The 23,520-nt window shown below is 46.6% G+C and overlaps 1 protein-coding gene across 1 annotated transcript in view; it reads right to left on the bottom strand.

Annotated features, from left to right (window-relative positions):
- The window catches only part of ZMYND10 (zinc finger MYND-type containing 10), a 317,696-nt gene that overhangs the window by 146,965 nt on the left and 147,211 nt on the right, over positions 1-23,520 (bottom strand). Inside the window, exons 4-5 of the mRNA XM_086936812.1 lie at positions 20,322-20,375; positions 2,984-3,136 (exon numbers count right to left, since the gene is read on the bottom strand). Of these exons, the coding sequence (XP_086792938.1) occupies positions 2,984-3,136; positions 20,322-20,375 (207 nt within the window). The remainder of the gene's footprint in view (positions 1-2,983; positions 3,137-20,321; positions 20,376-23,520) is intronic.

Raw genomic sequence — 23,520 nt, 5'->3', positions numbered from 1 at the left:
GACTTCGAAGCCGATGCCTCTCGAGATCTTGACTCCGACCTCGACCTCGACTTCGTCCTCCTCGAGCGGGATCTTTAAGTCTTCCTACCTTTGTCGGCTTTCAGCTTCGCTACAAGAAGTTTGGTTTCCCTCTCTCGCAGGGCCTTTGGGTTCATTTTTCAGCACGATGAACATCCATCCACGTCGTGGTCGGAGCTTAAACACCAAATACAGTCTTGGTGCGGATCTGTAATGGACATCATCTTCCCGCACTCCCTGCAGGGCTTAAATCCGGTCTTCTTTGTCGACATTTTAGGGAGACAAAGAGGCAAGAGAACAAGAAAACAAGGAAAAACAGTAACCGAGTTACCAAAAGCTACTGAGTATCCCGTAACCGTTAGCGTCAACGACCGGTAAGCTTCAGCGGGTGCAAAACATGGCCGCCAAGCTGGCTCTTTCCCGCCCTAGGTCCAGTTCCTCCACTCTTGCCTTAAGAGACCTACACTGGCTCCCGGTTCATCTGCGGGTACAATACAAAGCTGCGTGTCTTGTGTTTAAAGCGGTTCACCAACTAGGCCCCGTCCCTCTGCAAAAGATGTTTGCTTGGTACTCTGCATCGCGACCCCTCCGCTCTTCTTCGGCGCATCTTCTTGTAGTCCCGAGGTTTCACAGAGTGAGGATGGGTGGCCGCTCCTTTAGTGTCGCAGCTGCCAAACTTTGGAACTCCCTGCCACTCTCTCTGAGAAGCCACAAGGACTACTTACCTTTTAGGAAAGCTCTAAAAACCCACCTATTTCCATAAAAGGCTGAGCGGTTAAGGTTATGGTTCCTGATCAAAGCGCCAGGATGCCCTCTGGGTGACAGGTTTGCGCTCTACAAATATACTAAATAAATAAATAAATAAATAAAAAGGGAACTGATGTCATCACGCCGGCGTGGGCCTATTGTAGGCATTGGTGACGTCAGCGGAGTCGCGAGCGATGCCGTGTCTCTATGACGTCCAAGTCCACGTCAGCGCGAAGCTACAAAAAGAATTTCCGAATGTTGCTGACGCAATGGGGATATTCACTAGGTGAGGTATCCACTGGCAGATGTATCTATCAGAATGGAGTTTACATGGGTCTACATAGAACATCGACTTGTGCTAATTATGCCCTTACACAAAACCTATACGGTTGTTCATGAAATATTGAAACATGTGATATTACATTCCATGCTTAGGCCATTAGGCCCATATTCTTGATTTTGTAACTTTGAAATGATTATTTGACATACCCATCGGCAACCTAGCGTCACCATCCCGGGTCACGGTTGGAGTCACTCAAGGATCAACCCTGTCCCCCACCCTTTTCAACCTTTACCTAGAACCGCTTACTGAAGTATTACCCGCAGCTAATATCTCCTATTATATGTAGGCTTACGACACCCAGATCTAAATCAAAAACCTCTTCTCTCGAAGAGATTCTCTCTCTGAGCGAAGCTCTGAAACTCACTGTCCAATGGCTCGCATCCAATCAATTTAAACTCAATGCACAGAAAACAGAATTTCTCCTGATCTCCCCTCCCAATACCAACCTCAAGATTCAATCATGGATTAAGGTTAACACAGGCTTAAATTGCCCACCGACCATTGTGAACTCGGCTAAACCCTGGGAATTACCCTTAACAGCAACCTGAACATGCGGGACCACATCAATTTAATGGCCAAAACAGCCAGATTCCACCTGAGCTACCTTAGGAAATTAAAACCCTTCCTCAATGCTCCCGACCTAAAAATGGCAGTCCAAGCACTCGTCATCTCTAGACTGGAATACGGCTGCTCAACCATCTCGGGTTTACCCAAGACCTCCCTGGCACCTCTTAAAGCCTGCCTCAATGCGGCCGCCAGACTACTTACCGGCACAAGGAAATATGATCATAGTTTCCCACACCTGAAAGCTCTCAACTGACTTGCCCTGGAGGCAAGAATACAGCTCAAACTAGCATGCATCACGCACAAAGCTTTATACTCTAACTCCCCTGCTTATCTGACATAGAAACTTGTGATCTCCGGAGGAACCAGAAATTCCCAATCTTTCAGAGACCTCTTGCTCCAAAATGCACGCTTTCGAAAAATAAAAACGTACAATCGGACCTTCTCAGGGGCTGCTCCAAGAATATAGAACTCTCTCCTACCCGACATCAGAAGAATCCCCTCCCTGACTCGCTTCAAAAAGGATGCCAAGATCTTCCTTATGGGCACATTTCTTGGCTAAATATTACCTCAACCACCACTATGGCCGTCCACTACCTCTTCGGACTACCTTGCCACCCCATCAGAAACTTGGGGCCTGGCTTGAATAATAGTAAATGTAATCTGTAAATATGGTATCTCGTCTTGAGTAACTGGTTATGTAGACTGTAAATACGTGCTTTTCTTTCCCTCATGTATCCGACACCCCTCCCCCTTACTACTCGAGCTGTTTCTGGTTGATTTGAAGTCTGTCTGTATATTGCTTTGCTCTCCTGCAAACTGCCCTGATACCCTAACGGGTCAAGTTTGCGCTCTATAAAACACATAAATAATTTTTTTTTTTTAAACTAATCAAAAAAAAATTGTTCATAAATCTTTAACATTTGGAGCAGTACCATTTACCCCACATTAGGAAAGGCAACCTCTATCCTACGGTATCTGAAGCAACATTTGCCCAGCTCCCATATGAATGGCTTTCCAAACTTTGACTCACTGAACAAGAGATTTTTCAACTGTGCCTCTGCATGCATGCCATAGTTCTACAAAATTAAAAAAAAATGTGTCTTTTCCCCTAAGTATTAGCTTTACATCCATAGTTAGTACAATACTTTTGGCTTCCTGAAGGCAGTATTTGGAGGAAGTAACGCAAATTTAAATTCACACCTCAGGTTTCTCAGTTTATCAATACAGCTTTTGCTAATTGTTCCCTTTCCTTTCGTTTTTCTTCTCCCACCCAATTCTAATTCAGTTCCACTCTGTATGTTTACATACCTGCAAGCTTGATTTATTGCTAAGATCTTCTGGTATGAGTCTGCCGTGTTTTGGAGTGTCCCCATTGATGCTACGAGCTGCCAGCATGGCCACTTTTCGATGACTATAATCAATGAGATCTAAAATTGTATCCTCTGCAGCTTCACATACCTCCTGATGGGAAAATAGAGAGTCAGAGTCTTACTTTCAAGAAAAATGCTAACACACCAGGCCCTTGACTGAAGGAAACAAGTTATCTAAGTGGGTAGGGTGGATTAACTGAGGTGACAAGGACTGCAATTGAAGAAGAATGACTCAAGAGATAAATACTGCTAAATTTATTAAAGAGTTTAATAAAGCAGAAGGTGCCAGGGAAAGACAAAGGAAGAAAAGTGCAGCATGTAGGAACTTCTAGAAAACAGGAAAAGATAAAGAGAGAGACAGACCAAGAGAGAGAGAGAGAGTAAATGAGACAGCTGGAAAAGCTGATAGCGAGAATGGCTGAGGAAAGAAGTAAAATCAGGAAAAAGGATTGCTGGACTCTGCTCTTTTAACAGAGTTATCCCGACACTTTTTGCCTTCTTCCTCCTATTTACTCCGGTCTTTGTTGGCTTTAGGACTCTGGGCTCTTTACCACTGCTAATCAGTGCTAAAAAGCATATTCTCTGTGTGTAATTTGTAATTATGATTAGTTATCCAAGATTGATATATTTTATTTACTGGTAAGTCCCTAGTAAAGTGCACTGTGTGTGCTCAGGGCCTGTAAATCAAAATGCTACTCGTGGGCCTGCAGCACTGATTGTGCCACCCACATGAGTATCATTGTAACCATGTCTCAAGCCTGCTACTGCAATGCCTGTCAGTGCAGTTTTAAACTGCCATATCTACTTGGCAAGTGCACCCACTTTCCAGGCCCAACCCTTCCCTTTTTCTACATCTAAGGCTCCCTCAAGGTAGGCCAAAGTTGGCCCCATGGGTAGGGTGCAGAGTATGTGAAAGGTAGTGCACATACTGAGGTGTTTTACATGTCCTGATAGTGAAATACTGCCAATTTCGTTTTTCAATATTGCAAGGACTATCTCTCCCATAGGTTATCATTGGAGATGCCCAGTAACAACTTACAAGTATAACTTTCAATTGGGAAGAGATAGAGATTTTGCTAGTAGTAGGCCAATAGCCACCAGAGGTCTGATGGGTTTTTCAATCCCCAAGTCGTAACCGAATAGTGCCATTTATGGGTCCAGTTCTATGGTTATTCCTGTGCTAATACTTAGTTCCTAAAATATTTTAACCCAGTACTCTATTATCCCAGGGCATAAACAGGCTAGATGTAAGAATCCTGCTTTGTCCTCCAGGTACCGCCCGCATCTTGAGTCCTCACGCAGCCCGAATCTGTGCTGCTTCTCTGGAGTGTAATAGACTTGGTGCAAATATTTAAGATGTATAAGCCTGTGTCGCCCGTTCAGGGAAATCGGTTTAGTGTTGGCACAACAATATTGCCAATCTTTATAATGTATAGGTTCCCCTAGATGATGCTGCCAATCTATTCTCACCTTCAGCATTAGTGGCCTGCGTGCCTCCTACGAGCTTGTATAAAATGTTGTGATTAATTCACCTGTGTTTCTGACTGTGTAATCGTAGAAAGGGCTCCCATTTCTTGTGGCTCCTTTAGCTCTTTCCCCAGTAGTTCCTGTCATGTGTGCTTAGCCCTGTGATAGTGGTATTTAGCGAACAGATTCATGTTAGGGTGTATTTCCTGTACTCCCTCCAGATTGTCTAGCTCCCCTTCTATTAAAAAATCTCCCATCGTGTTGATCCCAACGGTGCGTAATGCCTTTCTTGCCCCTCCTTCCTGTCCCTGGTGGAACCACATGCACCAATGTAGTGGCATGCGCGGAGAGTACAGCAGCACCCCATTCTGACTTTTCAGGAGTGCGTACCATGCCTGTGCTGTATTCTCCCTGAATAGGGACCACTGTTTCCTATAACATGTAGTTGTTATAGAGTCAAAGACTCCCCGCTGTCGGGATGGGTTGTGAAACAGTGTCTGCGGCAGCGTCCTTGGGCTTGCTGCCTCTCTCTCCAGGTGTGGGTTGGGTGTATCCTGTGGTCCATGAATCAAGTAATGGGCAAACGGGCTCTGGGCTGCCCTATAATACATCTCTAGGTCAGGAGCGTTGAGGCTTCCCAGATAATACGGTTAAGTCATACGGTTAAGTCAGTGAGTCCCACTTGACTCTTGCTTGTTTTCCACCCAACCTCACCAGAAGAGCCTGCGTTTGTTTGAACACAGTCTGTTTGAGAGATATTGGTATGTTTTGGAAAATAAATAAAAGTCCCTCTAAATTGAACTACCTGATTGAGTATTAGGGTAAGATCTGTGTTTGGTTTATTTACATATAAATGGGTATTGTCAGCATAGGCTGATATAATTAGTCTATTACCTGGGAAACAAAGTCCTCTGTGACTGTGATACTCCCGTAAAGCGCATGCAAGTGGCTCTACTACCACTGTGTACAATAGCAGGGACTCGAGGTAACCCTGTCTAGTGCCTCTGGAAACGCTAAAGGCGCCTGAAACTGTCTGTCCGATACATACTCTAGCAGTCGGCACTGTGTATAGTGTTGGGATTAGCCTCATAAATATTTCCCCTACATGTATTTTGCGGAGTACTGCCAATATGCATCTCCACTCCACTGAGTCAAATGCCTTCTCGGCATCGAAGAATACCGCTGCGGCCTTAATCTCTGGGTTTAGCCGCTGCAAGAATCAAAATAATGTGCACAAATTAGAGGATAGATTCTGGCTCTGAACAAAGCCAGCCTGCTCTGGGCCTACTATACCTGGCAGTAGAGGCACCAATCTGTTTGCCAGAATTCTTTCATACATTTTGGCATCTACATTAAGTAGGGTTAGTGGTCTGTAGGACGAGTACTGTGTCATTGGTGTACCTAGTTTTAGCACTGTGATTAAGGGGGCATTACCCCATTCTCAGCCATCTTTTCAATAACATTTTAAGGTGCGGAGCTAGCAATTCTTGGTATGACTCATAAAATGCGACTGTTAACCTATCAGCGCCAGGTGCGTTTCAGCTGGCATACCCTTCAATGCTGTGTAAATTCCAGTCAGTGTTAGGGGCGCCATTTGGTGCTCCCTGTGTTCAGGGGTTAGCCATGGCATCTTAAGGTGTGTAAGGTAGTAAGCCACAGTGTCCTCATCATGTTGTATTTGAGAACTATATAACTTTTTATAGTACTTACGGAACTGTTGTACAATCTGATCAGGGGTATTCAGGGCGTCCCCTTCGTCGTTTATGATCTCTGTAATGAGATCTGCCGTCCTTGAGGCTCTTAGAATGATAGCTAGTGTCGCTCCAGCTCTGTCTCTCTCCCCATAAGCCCTCGTAGTTGCATACTTCTCCATATGCTTAATCTCATCGTTAGCCAACTACTTAAATTCTTCAAGCTTATGTTTAATTTCAGCCCTCTTTTGCATGCCTCCTACTGCTTGCAGTTCTCCCTCCAACATTGCTATCTCCTCCAATGCTTGTAGCCTTTTCTAATATCACGCAATACTCCTGCATGCTTGGAAATTACTATTCCTGTTACATAGACTTTAAATGTCTCCCACACTCTAGTACATTTGTCAACTGAATCTATGTTTTTTATAAAACCTTCTTACATAGTCTGTTGCAATTCTTCTTTAAAAACTGTGTCTAATAGAGTATGGTGGGAACCTCCATGTAAAAGCTGGTATTCTAGGTGCCGCATATGTAAGAGTAAGTCGTACTGGGGAGTGGCCTGAATATGTTCTAGGGAGGTGTTCGCAATCCGCAACTCTCACTTTCAGTTCATTGGATATCATCCAATAGCCTATACAGGTATGTGTGTCATGCACTGCTGAATAATGTGTATACCCTGTCCTACCTGCAGACCTTTGTCTCCAGATATATGCAAGTTTCTCCTTCTGTATCATATCCAGTATTGCATTGGCTGCTGTGGAGGTTGCCTCAGTCGTTCTTTAGATCGATCCACTGTGGGGTCGAGTATACAAACAAAATCGCGTCCCCATATCTGTGGCATACTCGCCCATTGATGTACTCTAGTTTCCACATTCTAATAGAACTGAGGATCGTCGTAATTCGGGCAGTACACTCTGATAAGCAGGAGCTTCAGATCTTCTTTTCTGCATTGTGCTATTACATATCTACCCCCTGAGTCTTTGTGTAGTCCTGTGATTGTCACCCCGGATTTGCGCCCCACCCATATCAAAACTCCTCTAGCATGCGAGGTATAGCTGGCAGTAAAGCACTGCCCCTGCATTTTATTGAGTATACGAGCTTTCCTGTCTGGTTGCAGGTTCGTTCACTGCAGAATCGCTATATCCACGTTGTGCCTCTTAAGGTACGCTATCACCTTCCTCACCTTTCTATCGTTGTTTAACCCTCTAATATTCCATGTGAATAGTCGAAGTTGCAGGTCTACTCTATCGCTCCCTGTATTTGTGCCTGTGTCAGTGATCTTTCCACGTTTCAAACTGTGATACAATGCCAACCAGTTCCTGGACTCGTCCCCCTGTTTTCTTTCTTTTTTAACACAACAACAATATCTGCCCCAAAATTCCCACCCACGCTAAGTGAAACCCCAACTGGCATATCTTTCAGTGTCCCCTCACCCTCAGAACATTTCCTTCTCATTAAAAAAAAAACAATGCCATTGTTTTTAGTGAAGTACACTGGGGGGCAGATGTTTCCGGCTCCTACGTGTAACCACCACACCCTTCAAGCAGAGCAACTTAACATTTGTGTCCAATACCTCACCATACCCTTCATAGATTCTGTGTCTTATGGTCTCTGGTGCTGTCCAAGTTCTATCAGGTTTATACACTTCCCCCAAATAATAGGACTTTCCTACCACGCCGCTGGGGAGCATCAGTGTTCCCAGCCCCTTGCTCTCTCAACCACGAAGGTTAGTGCCAGCGTTAACTTGGATCAGTAAACCATGCCTTTTTATCACCTTGTTCGTAGGTCTCATCATTCTCCTGAGGCTTGCGTACTGTTGTCCTCTTCCAGTGTAGCTTTTGCGGAATCTTGCCTGCCTTTATCCTTTTCCAGCTGCTTTGCATATTTTAATGCCTTCTGATGATCTGTAAAGTAATGGGATCTACCTTCCGATTGTATCCGCAACTTCGCCGGGTATTGCATACTGTACACAATGTTGAGTTCCTGCAGTCTCTTTTTTGCCAGTAGAAACTGAAGTCAGGAAACAGCGAGATCTCCATTCCTTCCATCCAAAGTGTTCCCAGCTCTCTCGATTTCCGCAAGGCCGTGTCCCGGTCTCTATAATTTAGGAGCTCGCTATGATTGGTCTCGGGGCTGCTCCTGGAGCTGGGCGCAGCACTAGCGAGCTACGTGCTCGCTCTACCATGATCGTGTTAGAAAAATTGTTCCTATCTAGGCGATTCACCAGTCTACGCTCCACATAAAGCTCCATGTTACTAATGCTTATCGACTCTGCTATTCAGAAGATTCTGATATTATTCCTGCGTGACCTGGCCTCTAAATCATCTGCCTTGCTTGGAGTGACTGAAGGAGCTTGTCAGTTGCTTTGTTTGTGACCCTCCACTTCTGCTTGCATTGTGCCTTCAACATTTGACACTCTTTGTTCTACCGTATCCAATCTATTGCAATATTTATCTATGCGGTCAGCCATTCTATCCATCCTGAAGGTAATGGTGTCTATTTTATTATCTATGCTCCTAAGGCTCTATTGCATTGCACTCAATATTTGCTTGACATCCGGCTCTACTAGCATGTTTGTTTCCTCCGCTTCTGGCGGTCCCTCCGACTCTGGGATGGAAGCATTCCTCAATCGAGACAGCTTGCGCAGTTCGAATTGCAGCTTGAACTGCAGTTTGTCCGCCTTTTCCATCGTAGTGTACTTTCCAGCCTCTGTGTGTTGACTTTAGGTCTCTCAGTTACCAGCGCCCTCGTTCTTCTTGCACTGTGTTCCCTAAAAGTCACGTAGGTGCCGGCGGTGGAATTCAGCCGTTATTTCTGGTCTGGTGTGAGGCTGGGCCCTAGAGTAACTCCCCGCTGAGTGTCTTAAGTTCTCCATAGGCCTGATTGCTAGTTGTTCACAGCCTGCACCCTTTCAATGGGCCACAGCTCTTTCACTCGTCCCTCACTCACTCACTCCAGTTGTCTAGCTTGATGTGCCGGGGAGGGGGGGGGGGGGTGAACGCTGCTCATCTTCTCCTTGTTTTGGGCTGCTGCTGTGTTGCGTCTCGCTGTGGCATACCTGGTGTGTTTCTATAATGTCCGGGCAGCTGCGCACCACGAGGTACACTCCAGTCTTGAGCGGTCTCCTCCGATATCTGTTGAGCGGGCGCACCTCTGATGATCTCATGATTCTCTCTCACGCCGTGGCCTGCCTTTGTCTCTGCATGCAATATATTGCCCAGCGTGCTTTTGGGAGATCCCCGCCTACCTCGCTCTGGGTGTCAGCGGGCTTCTCCATACTCAGAGCCACGGCTTCACACACGCGTCAGCTAACAGGCCGCCATTTGTTTTTGGCTCCAGCGGGTAGCCTTAAGTTGATTTTCCGCAGGATTTCTCGCTGCCACTATCAACCTGAGCTCGCAACCTACGCACACTTGATGCTGGAAATGTATATGTCACCAGGGTAATGTAGGATTGTCTTGTGGGTTACGGGAGCCCTCCTAGCTAGCCACCATCTTAGAGCTCGGCAAGCTCCGCCTTCGTGTGGTCTCATTCTGTGGTGTTTTCACTCTGTTACTGTATGTGTGCACACATGCTTTACACATTGCCTCTCTAGTTTAGCTGGACAGCTCTGTGCCTAGCTACCAGAGGGTGAGCACAGGTAAACTTAGGTGTGTACTTTACTCATTGTGACTAGAGTGAGGGTTCTTGCTTGTAGAGGGTGCATACTGACTGACAACCAATAACCGCATTTCTAACAAGCATAGAGATGAACATGGTAAAAAGGTGGAAGGGCAAGCGGAAAAGAATGGTCGCTGAAAATAATGCATAGATGAAAGAGAAGGGATAAACAAGTGCAGTTGATGGAAGATTGTGTCAAACCTTTAAGAAGCACAGACAGAAAATGCTAATAAGAAGCACTGGCAAAGCCAATAGGTCTTGCCTTTGCAAACCTTTTTTTCCCTTTGCTTTACAGTAGTGTGGGTGAATAGTAAGTGCAGATTCTATGTATTATGGAAATAAAAACTTCATTAATATAGCATAGAAGGGGGAGGAGCCAAGATGGCGGACGGGACGGACGTGTAGGCTCCCGGCTCCGCGAGCCGTCCGATCCCGCATCGATATCCTGAGAGCTATCCTTCGCCTACACCGCGGTGAAATGAAGGCATAACTGCGCTGATCCTAACAGCGTTCCTCCGAGGTCCCTGCCGGCTGTTTTGGCGGAGAACTCATGGTCTTTGCCGATCCCCGATGCTGCCCCTGGAACTGGTGCGGACCGCCGCCACTGGACGCTGCCCGACTGGAGATGGCAGGATGAGCTGGGGAGGTGTCGATGACTAAGGGGGCGCTGCCGATTGCAGAAGTAGAAGGTGTGGACCCTTTACATGGTGGTGCGGCTCCCTTCTGGAAGGCGGTGTGCACTTGTGATACGTGAGCCCTATCTGCGAGGCTTCTCCCTGATGCGCTGCCTGCGGGCTGCGCTGCCCGCATCTCGAAGCGCCTCCTCAGCCGTGGGCCACCCGCATTGCCTTGCGGCGAAGAGGATCCCACTTTGTGCCATTCCCGAACTGCGAGCCGTTCTCCCCCCGATGGTTCAAACTGCTGGCTTTCTACGAACATGATGTCGCCCCCCTCCCTCCATTGTGGGCTCGGCGACGGGGTGGAAATGGCGCCCGACTTCATAAACGAGGAGATGGTTGCTCCCCTATCACCGGTACGTGCAGTCCTGCCGGTCCTCGACCTGGAGGCTGGTCCGGCGGCGGCGCCGCGCGAGGCGGACCGGCTGGATTTGCAGGGGGTCCCGACTTGCGGCGACATCCTGGCAGCCCTGACTGGTTTAAGGGCGGCATGGCGACGAAACACTCTAGAGCTAGGTCGAAAGATTGATGCAGCTACTCCTGACTTATGGCGACCGCCGCTGACTGGCTCTCCACTGCCTCTCATTAATCCTGAAATCGATACAAAATTGCAACATGTGAGTACAGAGAACCGGCATGTCCTGGGACACAATGTTGGGTGTTTACTTGTCGACGGGGCTACAGCTACAAAGTTTCCCTCGAGGACGGAGACTCTGCCTGAGCCATCGCTACACATGCTTGGCTCATCGACTTCCCAGCTGTTGACCCCCCTCGCTGCCTTTGCCTTTGGAGTCTCTTTCCCACACTGGTGGGGTAGGTGTCATCCTGTGATCGAGGGGACGTTCTTTTTTTCGGACACTGAACTTGTTGGTGACTGGAGGTATTCATTTCCTCTTTCCCTGCTTCTTCTTTGTCAGGAGCGGCCATCTTGCTCCTTTGTTCTCCCTGGGGTGTGCCCTCAGCGATGGCCATGTTTGGAGGAATTTCGGCGTTCGGGCCAGGGCTGATGGTGCTCTTCTCGTTGCTTTTGTCTGATCGGCAGGCGGTGACCCGGACTGGAACACTTTCTGATATATTGGATGTTATGTATTTGATGTTCTTCCCACTTGCGGTAGCAGCCACTATGTCCTGTTGTTTATCATTGCTGCCGGGGTTGCGGCTGTGTGCGGGTTGGGGAGTCTGGGTGTGAATGATTTTGGCTCTCCTTTGATTATATGTCTTCCAAATCTATTGATGCGTATGGTGTAGGGGATACTGAATGGCTGAGGGGTCCGGGAGTCCTGGTACTTGGTGGCTCCTCCCCACCTTTCCTTTTTATGGGAGTTATAGATTAGTCCTCTCTTTTCTTACTCCCTATATCTCATGTGTAATCTTGGGTGTTATGATCTTTCTCTTTTTCTTTCTTTCTCTTACTCTCTTATTCTATATTTCGGGTTTATTGGGCGACAGACACACTGCTGGGGGGGGGGGGGTAGGCCGTAGCCTTCGCATGCGTGTAGGGTGGGGGTTGGGGGATGGGTTTTTGATTTCTTTTTTGTTTCTATGGTGCCTTGTTTTTTCCTCTTTAATTTATTTCTTCTTTTCTTTTCCATCTTGGGTCCGTGTCGATGTTGCTGATGGGCGGGTGGCGGTAGACAATTGTTAGGATCTTGGCTCTGATACCCTTGCTGCGCACCTTATGGGCCACCATACCGCCTGGGGAGATTGAATTTGGGTTGCTGGGCTGTGTGTGACTCTGTCGCTACTGTTATATCACGTCTGCGCGGACCCTGCTCTTTTGGTTTACATTTTCTATTTTCTATTAAAACAAAACTGTTGGACTTTAATAGCTGCTATAAAAAACTCTAAAATTAACCTTCACTGCTCCTGAGGCGTGATAGCCAGTGATCTACAGTGTAACCGCTGAATGCTTACTTATCGATATTGATGTGCTATTGCGTCACCGTATTGCATGCTCCGGTGCTTAAACAGTATTCGTGGCCGGCCTGAGGGTTGTGGGCCCGTATTTGTACTTTTGTGGATGCACTAATAAAGGTTTTCAAAAATTTTTAAAAATATATATATATATAGCATAGAAATTTGATTATCAGTGTCATTAAAAAGTATTTGTGACAAAAAAGTCAGCTCATGGGGCTGTAAAATATCCCTTTCAAAACAAGAAATACACATGCTGTGCACAAAAAGACAAAAACAATTACTCAATATAAATGCCCTGTGTTTAGAGTGCATCTCACAATTCTGAGTTGTTTTTAAAGTGTGTTTTGGGGGGCGGGGATTGCAAAGCAGTTGCATAGGAGCTCTGTGCTGAAGTTGATGGCAAAATCTTAAAGCAGTAGCTGCAACATGACCTGACGAGCTTTTCTACCAAATAGGAACAAGCAATGCCCTGGTCATGCATGTGCCCGAGAAACCTGAGAGCTGCTGTAAGAGTTTGACCCCTGGGAGGCTAGCGCTTTCATGTCTGCTGGCCTTCTAGCTGTGTTATGCCCTCAGTATACTAGAAAGATAAATGTTCCTTTTAGAGCAGTGGAGTGCTCGATGGAAGCGAGGTGGCTCCATAAGGCTTTGATTAAAAGTGAGTGCTGCAGGGTGAGGGAGCACGATTGTGGCTTGATGATAAATAACTTGTCTGACTGCGACTGCTGAGCTATCTAATCGCTGGTTCATACGGTTTGATTCAAAGTGAATTCTGCGAGAATCAGGGGGGTGCGGTAGCGGCTTAATAAGAAAGCATTTGTCTGACCTACGTAATAGGTGGCTCCATATGACTTTGATTCAAAGTGAGCGCTGTGGGGATGAGGGGGCACGATAGCAGCATAATTGTAACAAAAAAGCAAAAAAATGCAACACTTTACGAAGAAACATGAACTGTCCAAAAACACGTGATGAGCTTGGGCTGGGCTGAAAGCAACGCAAAAAGAAGTGCACCTACACAAACAGAAATAGACAAAAATGCAAGAATACAAGTAATGGATCACTGCTCTGTGGGAGGGAGCAAAACACCAAAAGGAGGGACAAACAAAACACACATTCTCTATATTCAAACAAGCTTTTGGAAAGGACAAGCGAACAAACTGATCAAAAGCAATAGGCTGGCTGTAAGCCCAGAGTAGATACAGCAAGTCTCGAAGTGACAGCTCATACGCTATGTAGACAAGACCTAAAAAGGGGAGAAAGAGCATAACTGGCAAGAACTGGAAAGCAGGAGCTGCTGATCTAAGATAGTGCACTTAGAACAATGCATAAAGAAGAGTCCAATGTGGAGAGTAGTTACTGCTGTGTTACAAGTCTGGAAATCACAAGAGAAATAGGGAAAGAATAAGCTAGAAAAAAAGCTATTTATCTGTAACTTTAGAAGTGTCCCTACACAAACAGAAATAGACAAAAATGCAAGGATACAAGTATTAGGTCACTGCTCCGTGGGAGGGTGCAAACTACCAAAAGGAGAGACAAAAACACACATCACCCATATACAAGTAAGCTTATGGAAAGGACAAGGGAACAAACTAATCAAAAGTGAAGGGTAGGCTGTAAGCCCACAGAGTAGATACAGCATGTCTCGATGAGACCGTGCATGTGCTGCCTAGGTGAGACCTAAAAAGGAGAAAAAGGGGAGAACTAGCAAGAACTGGAAAGCAGAAGCTGCTGATCTAAGAGAGTGCACTTGGAACGATACATAAAGAAGAGATCAATATGGAGAGTAGTGACTGCTGTTTTACAAGTATGAAAAATACAATAGAAAGAGGGAAAGAATCAGCTAAAAAAATAAGCTATTTATCTGTAAGTATACATGTTTGCACTTTTTGATGGATACATGTTAAGCATAAAGCATTATCAACATTTTTGTTACAATCCTTCTATCATACTGCCCCTACCACTACATTTCTTGGTTCTTTCCACAACAGTCTTTAGATAGAGGCAGGTAAGATAGTATTGCATATGCCTCACAAAATGTCAAATATGTATTCATCACAAAAAAATGTAATCTCCCATTCGCCATAAGTAATTTTCATCTAGCCCATATTCCAAAACAGAGAATGAATAGGGGAGCATTCATACAAAGCCAGATGCATGTGTGTATATATGAGACACATTATTCTGTGGCCTTTAATGTTATAATGCACTTTTCTTGTTATGCTGGTGGTCCTTGCACCATTTCAGGGATATTAATTTTGGGGCTGAATATCAAGTTCCCCTCTGCTGCTGACGGTTTACAAATACCTAAATCTCCAATGGATCTTCAAAAATTACTCAGTAACTTTAAAAACTACACTAGAAAAAGAAAATAACCGGTAAGTTAATAAAAGCTAAGGTAATGACTTACGAAAGATACACAGGATATTAAAATGGAGCTCACTGTTAATAGTGTCACTCTGCGTACATTTGATTATTTCAGTATTATATATTAGCCAAGCAAGGCTCAATTGACAAAAGGAGTCATAGACCTCACATAGAGGGGCTGAGTATAACGCAGTACTCAGCTTTATGCATGATGTCCAGCTATAGCAAAACTGGAGGTTTGTTGAGTGCAAATACCAAAAGCCATCAAATGCGGAGTAAGAATAAAGGTCTATAAAAATTTCATTTTTTCACCACATTAGAAAACCTGTTTTCTTTTAAAACTGAAAGTATTCGTAAGGTATATCTAGGATTCCATCAAGTCAATAATTGGAATGGGGTGCTGCCGGCAACCTAGGATGGTGGATGGGATCTAGAGTGGCTCCTCACTGCGGCCCAGATTATCTGCATCATCCGCAAGAGAGGCAAACAACGAAGTGTCTCTCCCACCACCAAGTCTGTAGGGACACCAGGAGGCACCCACCGGTGCTGTTCAGGATCTTTGGCACCCAGCGGGAGAGAAGTGGGAGGTGAGCTGCAATGGCGCTGACATGTCCAAACATGGCAGCTGTGTGCTGACCACTTCCCAAGTCCACGTCCCAAGTTGCGGTCTCCGTGCTGTAGCCCCAGGTGGGTCCATACACCATAAGGAAGTGATCAGATGCCTCCTCCATCCCATCCTCACACCTGATCCCTCTGTACTTACTCCCTTGACTAGCTGGCCCACAGTCAGTGAGTGTCCTGCCCTCACTTCCCCCTACACTATGGGAGGCATTGCCATGGGCGCCATGCTGCATGGGTCCCACGTGCACTGCGGGCAACTGGGCACTGCCTGTGGCTGCACAAACTAGCTCGGAGGTGATGCCAGAATCTCAACCCCTAAACGCCCAGTGGGCCACTACTGCTAGGGACAGCCTGCTCAGTGCCTGAGTCAACCATAAGGGACAAAAGAGGAGACAGTCTCCCCAGATTCCCTAGGGGTTGACCTTATTTGGGGCTGTGACTGCCGTAGAAATAGCTTAGCCAAGCTGCACCTACTGCATGATAGAGGAGGATACTATGTCTCAGCACAGCTGCAATGGGCAGTGAACTGGATGGTGGGACACCATCTGTCAGGGACGGCAATCTTTGAGGAATGACTCAGTAGTGGCACCCTGCACTGCCTAATCTTTCCAGGAACAAAACTCCATAAAACACTGGCAATCTTGGTGTAGACAGTGGTCATGAAGCTGCGCAGAAGCCTCCAGTATAGGTGAGTGACACCTAAACCCCAGCACTTCCTCTGAAGGGTTTACCAACCCTCACTGGCCCTTTCACTGCCAGGGAATTAACCCCAATGGGAGGAGGTGGGCATACAAACAGTGGGTGATTTATACTCAGATGGTATTATCATGGCTTTCCCCACACTGGTCGTGGACGCGGTCTGGATGAGGGCCAATTTCTTTTTTTTTACAACTTTATTTAGCATTTTGTTATAAAGAAATATGACACACATTTCAGAGTTATCATAAGTATCCATGAAGACAAGTATTTAGAGGAATTTGGCGCACATCCATCCCCCTGACTTGTACAAAAGTGTTGATGGAACAAAGTCCAACATTGTTCCCTGACCCACGATAGCTGCCATGTCCCCCACCCATCGAGATTTAAATATTACATATCATGCAAAAATGCAGAGCAATAGAAAGCAGGAATGCGTCTTGTTGGTGATAGGCTTTATAATTGTTTGGGTCAAGGTGGGTCCCCCTCTGTGTCTAATGGGGACATCACCCTCAGTGTTTTGGACATTGTTAGGTATAATCCCCCTGTTCTATGTTATTGTTGTATGTAATTGATAAACGGATGCAAGGGTGTATTAAATTAGGCCACTCTGTCCCTAATGATGGCTGTGAGTTTTTCCATGGTGTAGAGATTCCACACCTTTCCTCACCACATATTTAGTGAGGGCGATTGAGGCTGCTTCCACATATGTGCTATACCCTAGTCATGCTGCTGAGAGTAGGTGGGAAGAAAGCCGTCCTTGCAGAATCAGCGTGGGGAAAAGCCTATCTTCTCCTGGGTCACCCAGGAGGACCATCAGTGGGTCACGGGGCAGTAAAATGCTTGTGCTGAGGTGTATCGTAAATGGGACTTATTCCCAAAATGTTTGCACACACTGCAGTAGCAGCCCCTTGAGGGAGTTCAGCCGGGCGGTGATGCAGGGTGGGGAGGGGCAGGCTGGGGGGTAGTAAACTCCGGATTATGGCCCAACGGAGGTAAGTATACAAATAAATTAAATAAAACGAATTTCGTTGCGCGTACTGCATTTGTTTAAGAAAGTGCCCCGTGCCCTGTTCCCCGCATCCCTTCCAACATAACTCCGAGCTCCCAAATATTGGGCCCGATTAGGATCAGGGTGAATCCGAATCCTCAAACCCGGGCGAAGCCACTGCCAGCCCGGAGGATGCGGATTCACCGCTACGGACACAGAAAAGACCCCCGCCAGATTAGGATGGCTGGGGGGGTCATGTTTCCGTCCTCTGCTTTTCCGCCGAGGTTGCCTTCCGACCGTGGCGGAAAAGCTCTAATATGGTGGCGTTGTCTATCAGACACCGCCAGCCATATTAGGATACATGGGGAAACATGCTTTTCCACGGCGGCATTTCCGCCGTGGTAAAGCATGTGGTCTTTTCTGTTTGGGGGCCCGTTGCGGGCCCCAGGGTGTCAGGGGGTGGGGGGTGCACATGGGGGGCACCTATGGTACCCCCCTGCATTTTCTTGCATATAGCGGCAGGCACAGCGCGGTGTCTGACGCTTTGTGCATGCAAATGCACTGCATGTATTTTTAGCATTGCGGCGGGTGCTGCTTCAAGCAGCACCCGCCGCAATGTTAACAATACAGGATGTGACCGCCAGGGTGGCGGTCACATCCTAATTCGCACGGAGGGACCGCCACTGCCCCTGCGGACAATCCCTCCACCTCTGTGGTGGCGGACGGACGCAGGTCCGTCCGCCATCATAATGACCCCCATTTTATGCAAACACACTGGTGTCAAAAACCAACATGTGCGAATTTTGTAAGAGTTCTCTTTGTAGCGGAGACAGATAGATTACTTTGAAGCCATCTGCCATATTGCTCCCTAAGTTTTGTCCGTGATATCTGTGATCAATTCCCTTTCCCACTGCTGCATGTAGGCATGTTTCTTTGGTGGGGTAAGACTGAGTATGTAACAATATAGCCATGAAATGCCTTTATGCCTAACATTAGTGAGGTACAAGAATTCTATGGGTGTCTCTTCCCTTTGCATGGCTAAGCGGGCGGTAGTTTGTGCGGCCCAGTGCAGTGCTTGCCCAATCTTCTAAACGTTCCGCCTAATCAAGGTGTATTTTACGGCAAGGTGTACAAGTCAGGGGTATTCCTTCAAATACTTGTCTTCACGGATACTTATGAAGACTCTGAAATGTGGGTCATATTTGGTTCGCAGGTCCTCATCCTCGTAGAAATCTCTTCGCTTGGGAGATCGAACGCAAGCCCAACAAAAGGAACCGGGTGACCGTGCCTGGGGGAAAGTCTGGTTTGTGAGCTAGAGGGGTAAGAAGAAAGGGATAAGACGGAAACTTAAGTTTCCCACAAACCTCTTGCCAGTAAGTTAGGAGTCTGGATGTTAAAGAGAGAAGTAGGGAGTCATGAGCCCAAGCTGACTAGGGCCAATTTCTAACATATGGTAAAAATTTAAATATGCTGAAAATGCGTCAGAACCGTGACATGACCCAGCTGGATAAAAATGCAGTACTGGACACTATCCACACGATGCAGGACAGGCTAATCAAATGGCTGCACAGGGCAATACAGGAATACACACAAGTGCCAATGACCTCAATGAGAGAGCAATGGGAGGAAGACTTGCAGCACGCCTACAATGAGCAAGACTGGGAGAGTGCCCTGGAATACCCTTGAATGGTCTTGAGAAATGCCAATTTTCAATTTATACAATATATAACATCTTACTTAGAGCTTATCTTACACCCCAAAGTCTGCATTCCTCTGTAGAATTATCCTGTACCTGCTTGTACAGTCTGCTATACAATCCACTCCACCAGGAGAAACTTGTTTCTGTGCATCTGTCCTGCCTCTTCTGCACCATGTCACTGAACTCAATGTACTTAACACAAGCTTCTCCATTCACTTTGCCTGCCGCTCTATACTCCCAAAACATACACTTCCTTCAAAACAAAATCCCCAAAAGGACACATAAAATTATAAGGCACTAAGGGAAACAAAGAAAAGTAATCAAGTAAAATAAGCCTAATTTAATATACAAAAACACATTCCCTCCAGAGAAATAAAGGTAACTAAACTATGAAAAGGAAACTAAATTGAACGAAAAAATCAGTGACCATTCAAGTTTGTCTTTAAACGTGGACATGCCCCAGTCTCTTGCAGTCTAATACACCCCATAAAGACACAGGACGAGATGGTGACCTTTAAAGAGTCTCAAATGCTCAATCGCTGCACTCAGATCGGTCTTAGAGATGTTAGGCTTCTGTTTGGTGGCATGAAACCTTTAGAGAGATCTGAACTGGTCTTCCAGTCTTAGATCTTCCTGGGGAGTAATGAGCAAGAAGAGAGCTCTATGGTGCACACAAATCCTATTTAGAGTTTCAATGGGTTACGTGGCCCAACATAAGATTTAGCCTAGGATAATTATTAAAAGTGAAGTGCATTCACACTGTCATATCGTTTGTACAGCAAAGTGCAGGAGGGGAGTTACATTATTCTCCAGAACATCAAAAACTGTTCATCTTCCTACAAAAAGAACCAAACCTTCAGTTGTCCTTAATGGAGTACCTACGACTTTGGTATTAGTTCTAATGCTTTTCCACTTCTGTAGGAAACTTTTCAAGCATGTTGTATCCATTGATGGGTATGCTCAAGACATAGAAATCACAGTTCCTGCAGGTAATAAAATGTTAACATACAACATTCACAACCAAAAAGTATATTCCAAGATTTTTGGAATTATTGTAATGGTAAATGCACTGATTGAAATGCATCATTGAATGATGATGTTCATGCTCTAGAAAACAAGTAGGGAGGAGAATATGAAGGAAAATGAAAATAAGAGCAAGAAAAAATATAATGAGAAAGATAGAAGGGCTGGAGAGTGACATGGAAAAGGATGAAGGAAGAAAGAAAAAGACAAGAGAAAATTAGTAAGAGGTAGAACAGGTATGAAGTGATCTGTTGTACAACAAAGACCAATGTGTAGAAACTAGTAAACAATAGAGAAAACACTGCATCAGGTTAAGGAACTTAATTAAAATGTATTCTTATTTTTTAGGTCTTGCGGGTTAGCGTTGACAAGTTTAGGAATATTTTTAAAAAAAGTTAACTTAAAGTCACAGTTTATTCAGGTTTCCAAAACAACACGCTTCACTAGATGTCATTGGATTCTTTACAAACCTTGTGGTAGAAGATTGTCTCCAAGAGATTGATAATAGTAGCCTCATGGTGTATCTGAAACAAGAAGAAATTTGTCAAATTTGCAGTCCTCCAATCGCAGTTCTATAAATATGTACGGCTACGGCATGCGTGGAGGGCCCAGGCGATATCATTAGAGGGTCTCCCAGAATATGCACCCCTGGAAGGTAGACTGCTGCAGGAGCAAATCCCCAACAAGGCTGTATCCCTTACCTACAGGACACTTACAAACAACATGCTGGGGGATCTGACGAAACTCAGGGCTGCATGGGAGCATGACGTGGGGGGTATGGAGGAAATCGACTGGGAATTAGTCCTAATGCACCCGAGGGAGGTGGCCATTAAATCCCGACTCCGCCTGATCCAGTATAACGTACTCCACAGGACGTACTTTGACAGGGTTCGGTTGTTTAGGATGGGGAAGGCCTTAGATGACAGGTGCCTCCGTTGCCAGCGGGAGGGGGGGGGCTTCTTCCATATTCTATGGGAATGTGGCAAGATTCAGTCGTACTGGACACTTGTCTTTACCGAACTGAAGGAGGTCCTGGCAGTGCCACTCGTCCAGGAGCCGAAACTGGCCCTGCTGGGAATGACCAATGATGTGGACCTCCCCCGCCCTCTGCTAACGTTCCTAACATTGGCCCTGGTGGTCGCAAAACGAGACATTGCTAAGTATTGGGGGGCGGAGTCGGTGCCTAACATGGAGGAGTGGAGGAGGGGGTTGGACCTCTACATGGCGGCGGAGCGGGTGACATATAAAGCTAGGGGCTGCCCCAAGAAGTTCAAGAGGATTTGGTCAAAATGGAGGCAGTATCATGGGCTGGAGAGTGGGTCGGGGTAGGGAGGCCTACGCAGGGGTCCGGGGGCTGGGGGGATGATCGGGTGGGCAGCGGGCCTGGTTTGGAGGGGACCCAGTGTGCAAGGAGTGTGCCAATGATTTGACAGTCCAGGGGCGGCTTGTGTGTGGGGCGGGACAGGGAGGGCTGCGGCTGATGGAAACAGAATGCATTATTCTCTAGGATATCCGGACTCACGTTAACTTACGGGATGAGCTCTTACTTCCCCCGCATTGTTTAGTTGAGTTCAGGGGAGGGGGGGGGGGGGGGTTGGTTTTGCTACTTGGGTTCGGAGGACAGTTAATGACCCAAGAGAATAACAAACCAAAAAAAAAAAAAAAAAAGAAAAAAGCAGATGCCCGGATGGACACTATGGCCACCTTCTATGCTTGGGCAGGGCTCCGCCTATGTGACCCCGGTGCAATGGCGATTTGTGTGCTGTTTTTTCGCAATGTTGAAGCAGGGGGTCTGCTGGGCCTCTTTCCTACCGGTGTAGACATTGATTACTGATTGCTGGATTGTGGAGGTGTATTTTTTTTTACATGTATCTGTGCATCTGCAATAAAAATGTTTATTCATAAAAAAAAAAATTTGCAGTCCTCCAAACCGGTCTCCCAGTAGGGGAGAACAGGAACTCCACTACCCGATTGCTTAATTGCATTCACACTCTATGCCCCAATGAAATGGAACCTTCTTCTCATATGCCAGCACAGTCATACAATCCATAAAGCTAATATAAAGCTAGGATTTCCCACTCTCAAAGTCACTTCAACAACAAAAACTTTCTGTTCCAAGAAGCATTATTAATGGACATTGGTAAACTGCCCCAGTCACACACGCTCCTGCTTATTGGTTCACTGAGGATGAAGACCTGCTAAACGTAAGATAGGTTAGCTAGCCACACATTTTTCAAAATACTCTTTCATCTAAGGATCTTCAAGGGAATGGGCTTCCTTCCCAAACCACATGTGCCTCTGTAAACTCCATTTCACATACTTGGTTACAAATGTCTACATGAAAAAGAAAACGACAAACCTTTGCTACCAACCTACCTTTAAGGGACATGAGGAGGAGCAATTTTAGCTTCATGTGGTAGTGCACTGTCATGCTTAGACAACACATTTTTCATTGCAACGGCCACTGACTTTGCACAGGCATACAGTTTTTTTTAACTGATAGAACTATATAGCACCCGAACGATAATGTGTAGTGCTCGAGCTTGTGTGAATATTTATCATTTGCACATCACCAACTAAAGTGTCTTCTTGATTTGTTTTAAATCAATTAAAATCTCCATTTCCAGCACACTTCAGAATTACAAAAGAAAATGTGCTTAATTTTTTTTCTTTTCTAAATTCTAAATGCATACAGGTCATTTACAGGGGGGGCGTGGCCAAGTAGGCTACGATGGTGGACGTGACCTGCTGAGGCTCCATAATTGGGCGAGCATATCGTCCACATTACAGCGTCGATTCTGGCCCAAAAAACGACTTACAGACGTAGGAACATACAGGGCATCCCATTGTCAAAGCCCCTTTGGAAACGGAGCGGGGCTGCGGAGTATGCCGAGTTGGTGCAGGACCCGGCCCTTGGTGCCAAGATGGCACCCACCGTGCCTCTATTTAACATCAGGAGATCCAACCCGGGGCTGTGAGGTGCGTCCCGGAGCGTGGAGTGCGGGACCAGAGAGTCAGGGATCCGAAGAACCGACGACTCAGATGTGCCCGGCAGCAGGGATTAGCAGATAAGGCACCGAGGAGGACATTGAGCGCCGTACCGGGGTCCGGAGATCCACTGTGTGTGGCGCAGCAGACAGAGCGCGAGGGCCATATCGCGCTGAGCACTGCGGTGTGGGGCCAGGAGAAACTCACTAGGCGTGGGAGGTACTGGGACCCTGAGACGACATTCCCCCACGGGCCGCCGGAGACTGGAGAACGAGCTGGGCCAGGACTGCCTGACCCAAACATGGCACCTGGTGAGCACGATCATTGAACCTCCCTGAGGAGGGGGAGGAGATCCGGGCCTGCCAGGAGTGGACTGCACAAACTTCGAGGCGTTGAGTGAGGGGACCCTTCCCGGGGCTGCCAGCTACCGGGGAGGTGTGGGCATAATTCCCCCCCACTGCCTGACCTTGGGAGGGAAGGGCCCCCAAAGCCAGCACCCCACTTGGCACCCAGCCTGAACCAAGCCCAAGCCTGCGGCCGCAGGGATGTCGCAATACGTGCCTCCTCAGCCCCATAGTTCATTGGAGAGCCGTTTTGGACTGGCCCCTCCTGACTTCACAAGACGCTTGGCAACAGGATTATTCAGAAAAGGGGGTGGTGATGGACAGAATTTCTGAATTA

Source organism: Lissotriton vulgaris, chromosome 9 (assembly GCF_964263255.1).
Source record: "Lissotriton vulgaris chromosome 9, aLisVul1.2, whole genome shotgun sequence".
Classification (NCBI taxonomy): Eukaryota; Metazoa; Chordata; class Amphibia; order Caudata; family Salamandridae; genus Lissotriton; species Lissotriton vulgaris.
The sequence above is the reverse complement of the archived record's forward strand: the minus strand, read 5'-3'. Positions and strand labels throughout refer to the sequence as shown.